Source organism: Rhopalosiphum maidis, chromosome 2 (assembly GCF_003676215.2).
Source record: "Rhopalosiphum maidis isolate BTI-1 chromosome 2, ASM367621v3, whole genome shotgun sequence".
In the NCBI taxonomy this organism is placed as follows: Eukaryota; Metazoa; Arthropoda; class Insecta; order Hemiptera; family Aphididae; genus Rhopalosiphum; species Rhopalosiphum maidis.
Genome location: NC_040878.1, coordinates 45,628,465 through 45,638,330, shown reverse-complemented (window position 1 = coordinate 45,638,330; position 9,866 = coordinate 45,628,465). Strand labels below are relative to the sequence as shown.

Here is a 9,866-nt window from a genome sequence, read left to right as displayed (position 1 = left end):
ATGTTGAATCGTTTGAGTAATGTATTACAGTGAGTGACAATACAGTTGTATACACTACGACTACAACTGAGTAGGCATTGATTAGTGACTACTAACTGACTAGTGCCTAGTGGATTACCTCTGTTCTCCGTTCTCTAATAGTAATTTTCTATTGTAATCTAATTCATTGTAGGTGCTAGATTTGTACCTTTTTCTCTGGAAAACTGTTATGTAGTGAGTATATAACATAATTAATGTGAGATTTGTAACTTTTGAAATTATGTTTAATTTTGTTTGTTATTGATCTATATTTAGTCTGGTTCAATTTTAATTCTACCAGCAACCTAATTTAAACAACTTATACAATATTTTCCATCAATAAATTATTTCAATGGTTTTGTATAAGTTATAAATGATCAGTTAATGAGAACCATAAATTTTTTTGAGTTCGATATTTTCTTAGATTTACATTTTTATAAAATGTTAACGTATGTTTTACATTATTATACATACATTATTTTATCTATATAATCACTTAAATGTAAAGAAGTTTTATTAACTATAACTCTATAAGCGTGTGCAGGACTCATAGTGGAGACAATACTGCCATAGCTTGGAGCTCCTGGGTTTTTCCAGCCTTGGAATTGAGGTTGGACAATGATTTTTGAAATTATAATTAGGTATACCTACACAAAATCACGGATGTGGTTATATTAAATCATATTAGGCATAGTTATATCAATTTTTACAATTATAGGTTTAAACATAAAAATATTATAGTACCATTTGACTTTTTTTTAAATAAAAAAATATAATACTAAACATTTTCAGATATTTAAATTGCATTATCAAGTTTAAGTGCTTAGATGGTTTGAGGTTACGGTATATATTTGGCACTATTATGCAGCTATTATTTTCATAAAACAAACCGGTAAACATTTCTGAAGCTGTGTTATTAGAAAATATAAAATTATATATAATAGTACAACATTATTTTAGTATTTTATTTGCATAACGCATATTTTTTTAAAAATTATTAAATACTTTGATGGCAAACCTTGGGGGTTGAAAATCTTGGAGGGGAGGCAGGTGCCTCTTTGCCTTTCCCATGTGCATGCTTATGGATAATATTGTAACTTCAAAGTTAGTCTCAATTTCATACGATTATGGAACATTATGCTGACTTTGATATTAAAACTGAATCATAATTACAGTGGAACTGAACTAAATTATACCAACCCATACAATTTTTAAAAATTGTTTGTCCACTAACCTAAATACCTGGGTAAATACCTTACCACTAAAATATTATATTGAGCTACCAACATATAATAGGCATGACAAACTGAGTATTTTATATTCCAAAATTTTCAATATATAATAAAATTAATTATTTCTAAATTACTCGCAATGTTTTCCATTTCAAATGAATTTACTGTAAATAGTGTTAAGCTACACAACATGAGATTTATTTTGATTTAGTTTAAAAATTATGATTTAAATTGATTACTTATGTATAAGGTTAAGCTTAAAAAAATAAAACTTACAAGAAATAATAAAAACTGCTCTAGCAATAAATAATAAGTACATTTTTGAATTGCCATATATAATGAACTACTGACATACAATTTTGAATTCTTTCAAATCTAAACTATCTGTAGTGAGTTAAGTATCTCAGATCATGTTTTTAGTTTTTATAGTTATTATCTAAAAATTGTAACATATCTCTCATAAATAAACAATTCATTTAGAATTGAACAATTTTTTAGTTTTATTATTTTAAACATTAGATTGTTAATTAACTTTAATAATCAAATAAAATTAGAATATTATTTCCATATATTTTATATTTTAATATTTTAATTTCATAACAATATATAAAAAAAAAAAATTATTATTTGTGATTTTGGAATATTTTTATTTATGTTGATATAAAATATTGAAAAAAAAACCATATTCAATTTATAATAAAAATGAAAATGTTTTTATTTTTAGAAAATGTCTACATTAGAATCAATATCAATTCAAGGTATTAGAAGTTATCATCCAGATGAAAAACAAACTTTAAAATTTCAAAGACCTTTGACTTTGATCTTAGGGCAAAATGGTTGTGGAAAAACTACTATAATTGAGTGTCTAAAGTATATCACATGTTCAGATCTACCAAGATATACAAAACAAGGTGGTTTTGTTTGGGATCCTAAACTATCAGATCATCATACTGTAATTATCATATATATTTTTTGAGTTTCATTTTTATTTCTTACTATAATTTTTTTCACAACATCATTATATTTATGTGTGTTTTAGGTAAAAGGCAATGTAAAACTATCATTTTATGATACTAAAGATACTCGTGTGGTGGTTTCTAAGACTTTGGAATCAACTCAAAAGTTAACAACTGTCACTACAAAATCGCTCGATCAAACAATTTCTAGAAAAGTAAGTAAATAAATAAATAAATAAAAAAAAAAACAATGCTTGTTTTATAGTAGTTTATAAGAAATATTAAAAAAATAATAATATATTTTTTTGAAAGGAGAGTATTTTTATTGATTAAAAATTGAGCAATATATATAAATATAAATTATTCTTGAAGTAATTAGGGAGAACCTTTGTTTATATACTTGAAAATACCATCTAATTTCCCAAATTAAACAAACATTGATGGTTTTTTTTTTTTTTTTGAAAACGGTCAATAACTATTGCTTTTAAATTAAAAATAAATATAAATATGTTTGTATTCTCTATATATTTTTAACATTGATTATTTATGTTACATACAAATCTAGGGTCAAAGTACTTCACACAAATGTGCAGATCTTGATGATGTCATGTGTACTTATTTAGGCGTTTCAAAATCTATTTTAAAAGATGTTGTTTTTTGTCATCAAGAGGACTCTAGTTGGTATGTTTAAAATTTTTGCAGTTAATGCATAAACAATTAAAATCTAAACATTTTTTCACAGGCCTTTAGATGAAGATAAGAAAGTAAAAGAAAAATTTGATTCAATATTTGATGTAGGAAAATATGACAAATGCATTAAACAAATTCAAACAGAAATAAAGGGTATTGCTGGAGGTGAGATATAAAATATGCACATTAAAAGCACAAATTAAACAAAATAATTTTTGATTATTACAGCTAGGTATTTATTTATTATAAAATTATAAAATTAAAACATTAATGATGAAAAAAAATCAACTACAATATTATGTATACAATTTATTTTATGATTGTGATGAAAAAATAGACAATTTATTCGTTATTGGAAAAACAATAAGTAGCAATGAATATGTCAATCCATTTTCTAAGTGATGGTAATTACTAATAATTTTGAACTTGGGCACTTAAGCATTGTAAAGTAACCAACACAAACAATGTTATATAAAATAAATATTCCGTCTTATCGAGGTTTTACTGTACTTATTACTTATTAATTGTGTAGTTGTGTACATGAAAATATAAGAACATATTTGAGTGGTATGCATAATGTGTTAAGTTAATCATACTTTGTTTTACTAGTTTAAAAAAAAATTGAATGTTTATGTGATACTCATAAATGAATGAACTGCACATTTTAGTTATGGTCCTTCTCCCTAATATTGAATAAATATTTAAGGCACCCTTTAGCCAGGTGAATAAGACTAATATTTGAATTCATTGTTATGTTAACTTTGAGTATGCCACATTTTTACTAAGGTTTTTTATCACGGTTTATTTTACATATAATACATAAAAGATACTACTAATGTAGTAGCTATCATAAATAATTTTCATCATTTGTATTTCTCTTCTGTTTTCATGTAGTTTATTATTGAATAATCTATATGATTGTTGATTTATACTTTAGAATTATGCTGGTATTTCTATCTTACTATTTAATATTTATAATTAAATATTTTTAGATAAAAGGGCAACCAATAATAATATACAACATTATTGGACATATCGAGAAGAAGCACGTAATAAAAGGGCTACACTTGAAAATAAAAAATGTTGTTTAGATGAATTGCAACAAAAAATGAACAATATAGAAAAAGAAATAGAGCCATTAGATGAGATATATAAAGAAATTTTGTATAAAGAAGAACATTTTTCTTCTTTAAAAAATAAATTATTAATTGCTGAAGGAACTTTGAACTCTATTCAATTAGCTAAGAAGGAATTGAAATTATTGATCAAGCTAGAGTTTAAAGGAAATGACTCAGATCTTGATGAAGCATTAGAGAATTTTAATAAAAATTTGCTGTAAGTTAATTAAAATAATTATTTATTGGATAAGAAGTGATTAAATAACCATGGGCTTATGTGTAAGTTTAAAAAAAATATTTTAAATTAAATATTAAAATAATGAAACTTTATAGGTGTAGTTAAAATAAAATATGTATTAAGTAAATATTACATCTAATATTATCATATTTTATTTGTTAATTTTTAGTATTTTGTTTTAATTACAATACTTTAATATTATTTACTAACTAATTATAACACATATTCCTAAATTAGTATTATATCATTTACAAGTATTACATTGAAGATATTACCTCTAATTATTTAAGTTATTTTTGTACAGTCAAAAAGAAAAAGAAAAAAATAATCTTATTTGTTTAAAAAATGATGCAATTACCAAAGAGAATAAAGTTCAAGAAAATATAAGCAAAGAACAAGTTAATTTAGGAAGATATCAAAGTGAAGAAAAACAAAACCAAAATAATGTACAAAAACAAAATCTAAAAATAATTGAATTAAGCAGTGCAATGCAAATTAATGGTGAATATTGAGTTTTTTATAGTTTAAAATTAATTTTTTACTAAAATTCATGAATGTGTAGTGCCAGACTTAACAGAATTCAATCGTTCACAAGTGATAAGTAATCTTTCAAATAGTCTAATTTCTATGAATGATCAATTAGAATCTACACAAAAAGAACACAGAGAAATTGAAACTAAATTGCAATCAAATATTGATTCAATGAGAGTAGAAAAAGCAAAACTAGATCAAGAAATTAAAATCAAAGAAAAACAAATTTTGGAAAATACTTCTGAAATTCAAAAGTTTAAAAAAAATATCGAACAAGTAAATACATTTGTTTTGTAAATTTTAAATAATATTACCTTGATGATTGATGTTTAATATTAAGGTAAGACATTCAGCTGAAAAGTTATCAGCTTTACAAGAATCAAAACTTGATATTGAAACAAAATTAAATATGCTCAGGGAATCATTCAATATTGATGATGTTAAAACAGAAATAAATAAAAAAAAAGCGGAAAAACATGAGTAAATATGTTTAATACTGTTTAATATTCTTATTGAAGTAACCATAATTTTTATTTAACTACTTTAATATTTTTAGACAAAATATACAATTAGAAATTATAGAAAAAGAAGTACAAAAATTGCAGTTATTAAGTGTTGTACAAGCAGAGCTTGATACTGTTCTATTGAATAAGGCTGGATTAGAGAATAAACTCAAAATACTGTATGTAGAAGTATTTAATGATTAAATGATTAAATTAATTATAAATATATTTTGTTATTGTTTAGTAAAAACAAAGTTAACAGTGTGTTAAAAGATTTACTTGGGTTTATACCACAGGAAAAACTCAAATTTGAGTTTACATCATTTTTAGATAAATTAGTAAGTGTTTTATATTAGTATATATTATATTATACTTATAACTAAATAAATTAAAAACATTTACTAAATACAATTATTTTAAAATTTTAGTCTGAGACAATCAGATGCAATCGGAAAAGTATAGCAGAAAAACAAAAACAGTTAACTACATTAGAAGCAAATTATAATCACACTAAAGAAAAATTGCGTACAAAACAAATAGATCTTTCCGATGATGAGAATGCTCTAAGTGATATGTGTCAAGGTCAAGAATATGAAACAATATTAAAAGAAGTCAATGAAAAAGTAGAAGAATTGCAAGTAAGTATAATTTATTTGTTAATTGATATATTATATTGTTAAAGCTATATTTAAAATCTGAATTTAGTCCCAGGTAAATAAAATGCTTAAATGTCTATTATGACCTGCTTGTTTAGTTATAACTAATTTTTAATTTGGTTTTTAATTTTAACAGTTACATTTTAAAATATATTTATAGGCTCAAAAAGGTTCTGTATCAACTTCTGGTCATCTTTTTAGGCGGTACATAAAAAATTTGGAAGCTCAGGATCCTAATTGTCCATTATGTCATCGATGTTTTAGTTCTGTTGATGAAGTGACTGAACTGATTAATGATGTTAGTTTTAAAATTATAACTCTTCTTAAGACTAATGTCTAAAGTGTACTTACTTATTAATATTAACTTGTCATTACAGTTAAATATGAGAGTACATAAAATTCCAAGTGAATTAGAAATGACAACTACACAATTAGAAATACATTTGGAAAAGCAATCAAAACTTCAACAATTAAGACCTACTTATACTCGAATATCAGTTTTGAAACAAACAGAAATACCTAAACTTCAGTAAATCTATTTAATTTAATATTCTTTATATTATATTTACACATTTTACAATAAAAATTTTTTTTCTTAGAAATGAACTTGAAATTATTAGTAATAACTTGAAAAAATGTCGTGATGAACTTACTAAATTATCAGATGAAAATGGAAAATTAGAAACTAATGAAACAAATGCAAAGAATATTCAATCTGATGTAGTAATGATTGACAGTTTTGATAATGATGTTAAACGATATTTAAAAGAAGAGCAGCGTTTAACAACAAAAATAAGTGAATCTGGTTCCATTAGAAATCTTCAAGAAACAATTTCTGAAAAGAACTCTTTAAAAAATACTATAAATGAAATTTGCAATGTTTTGGAAAAAAAACAGCATGCATTAAACGAATATACTGAAACCTTACACAAATTACAAACACAACAAAATAAAATAACTAGTGATGAATTAAATATAAAAAGTAAAATGCAAGATGAAAAGAGTGTAATAGATAAATTAAAAGATTTACAGAATCTAGAAGCAACATTAAGTTTAGAATTGGACAATGCCAGAGAAACAATGGAACCAATACAAGAAAAGTTGAATACATGTATAAATACTTTTGAGCAAACTAAAAAACAACAAAGCAGACAAATTGAAAATAATAGAAGAGAAGTAATTGTGTCCCTTATTATAAGTTATCAAACTTTCTCATTATAATAATTTAAACATTTTCAGATAAACATTCTTGAAAAAAAAATTCAAGAAATAAATAATTTGCAGTCTTCAATTGATAATTATGAAAAAAAAGAATGGACTCTGCGCATTAAGGAAACAAATAAATTATTGGATGATCTCACTAAAGAAAAAATGAATTATATTGAAGAACAGAAAATTTTACAAAAACAAATTGATTCCATAAATGAATATAATTCTAATCAAGAGGTAATTTTTATTTTTAATATTATCATTAAACATAAATTAAAAATACTGAAAATTATTTACTATATTATGTAAGTTATTACCCATATTTTGACGATAATTCAATATGTAAAATTAGGGCTTTAAAGTTGTAAGAGTTGCATATTGTTGTATATGCTCTTGATTTATAGAAGACTAAATCAGAATTGAATATAACATCTAATATAATTTAATGTATGTATTTATTATCATCTATGCAGTCAAATAGTTGATGACAATGGTTACGCTGCACATTTAATTTCTATCATGCTAATATGCTTAAGTTAAACTATTATCTTATAGTTAAATCGATAAATTTATTTATTGTTTATTCGTTTCTAATACATGAAACATTTGTACATGATAAACATTTTCCAGTATTATTTTAAACCTTTTTTTCTGTTCAATATTATATCATAGTACCAATTAATTTTCTATTATATTTTAAATAGTATTTAATAATTAAAATTAAAAAATATATTTCATTAATTTATTAAAAAATTTTTTTTTTTTAGGTTAAAAAAATAGACTTGGAGAATAACAAAAAATTAAGACTAAAATCAAAAGAAGAAATTGAATGTTTATCTAAAATAAACATACTTCATGAAGATGTTGGAACCATGGATGTAAGCAGTTTGATCAGTGAAAAATTGATCAACAGAAAAAATGCTGAAAGTTTATTAGTTGAAGTAATATTATTTAGTTTTCTATTGAATGATTGACGACGACAAAGATCTAATGTATTATTTTTTTAGAAAAATAAATCTCTTGGTAGAAAACAAGAGCTGGAGAATATCATTGGGCAAATCACAGAAGAGTTGAAAGCTATTCATTTCAAAAATTCTGAAGACATATATTTACATGAAAAAGTGCAGTTAGAAATATTAAGCCGCGTTGAAAAAGATTTAATGAAGTACAACAAAGCTCTTGAATGGGCTATGAATCGGTTTCATAAAGAAAGGATGCAAAGTATTAATACTATTATTAAAAAATTATGGAGAGATATTTATACTGGTAATGACATTGACTATATTCAAATAAGAACATCTTCTGATGATAAACCAATACAAACAGATACACGTAATGATATTTTTAAATAATATGGATACATTAATTATTATTTTGAAAATTGTTTTATAAACTGAGTATATTTATTGTTTAGTTAAGAGAAGAACCTTTAATTATAGAGTCGTACAGATAAAAAATGATGTTGAATTGGATATGCGGGGGAGATGTAGTGCAGGCCAAAAAGTATAAGTGAACATAATTTTTTTTTTTAATATTTGTCTGATTTTTTTTTTTATATATATTTTTTAGGTTTTGGCATGCTTAATTGTGAGAATGGCATTAGCAGAAACTTTCAGTAAAAATTGTGGTATACTTGCACTAGATGAGCCTACTACAAATTTAGATGAATCTAATATTCAAAGCTTAGCTGAATCATTATCAGAGTATGTTAAATAAAAATAAATACAGTATTATTTGTTATAATAAAAATATAAATAATATAATTTTTTTTAAAGAATTATAACACGTCGCAGCGCTCAAAAATCATTCCAATTACTCATCATTACTCATGATGCTAATTTCTTACGTAAATTATCTGCCAGAGATATGGTTGATACTTATTATGAGGTGAAAAGAAGTAATGAGTAAGTTTATTTTTGTAAATTTTAAGCATATCAATTGTATATACAATTATTGAAGTTTTTAATTACATTAAAATTTTTTTTTTTTGTAGAGGAATGTCAATTGTGTGTGAACAAGATATAAAATTGTTACCCTAAGTTGATGAGAAAATTAGACTTAAGAGAATGTTATACATTTTTTTTTAAATAATTAAACACAATTTTTTAGTCATAGTTACTTTATAGGTACTACATTGTTATGATAATATTGGAATTATTCCATTAATTTTGTATAATAATATATAATATAGTTTTAATATTCTATGTATATTATGGTGAGTTTTGATTTTTTTTGTTTCCTATAAGTGTTATTTCAGGTACTGTCTTCTGCGTGTGGTGATAGAAATGTATATGACTGTTATGCCTGCTAACTTTGCTGTAATTCTAAAACAAATGTTAATAATAATTTTTTTTTTTTATGTGATGCAATTTTAAAAATATAACCATCATAACAATTTTTTTCAAGATGTTGTTAGTGAAATTAAAATTAAATCTAATTATAAATTTTCAATGTTTTTTTACAGACGTCTGAAGTTAGAATTTTAAAAATTTCGTCAATTTTACAAACATTTGCAAATTAAATTATAGATAAAAATGTCGTTATATGTTTAACACTCTATGTATGATAAAGCCACACTGCACGCTGTATGCAACGGGTTTTTAACAGTTTAAAACTACAATCTGGACATCTCTCCAGAATTCAGATGCAATTCCTGATCATAGTGGTGAAAGAATTAAATGCGCATTTAACAGAATGAGGAAACTGAAACTGAAA

General features: G+C 23.8%; 1 protein-coding gene across 1 annotated transcript; it reads left to right on the top strand.

Moving 5' to 3' along the window:
* On the top strand, positions 1–9,361 carry LOC113552356 (DNA repair protein RAD50). The gene is made up of 22 exons (XM_026955217.1): positions 1–213; positions 1,975–2,202; positions 2,290–2,421; positions 2,772–2,887; positions 2,949–3,061; positions 3,889–4,231; positions 4,557–4,753; positions 4,815–5,059; positions 5,124–5,263; positions 5,340–5,465; positions 5,531–5,624; positions 5,715–5,924; positions 6,103–6,240; positions 6,320–6,471; positions 6,542–7,118; positions 7,182–7,388; positions 7,919–8,092; positions 8,159–8,483; positions 8,566–8,654; positions 8,721–8,854; positions 8,927–9,055; positions 9,145–9,361. The coding sequence occupies exons 2-22, from the start codon at positions 1,978–1,980 to the stop codon at positions 9,188–9,190; spliced, it is 3,912 nt and encodes a 1,303-aa protein (XP_026811018.1). The 5' UTR covers positions 1–213; positions 1,975–1,977; the 3' UTR covers positions 9,191–9,361.
* Positions 9,362–9,866: the final 505 nt, after the last annotated feature.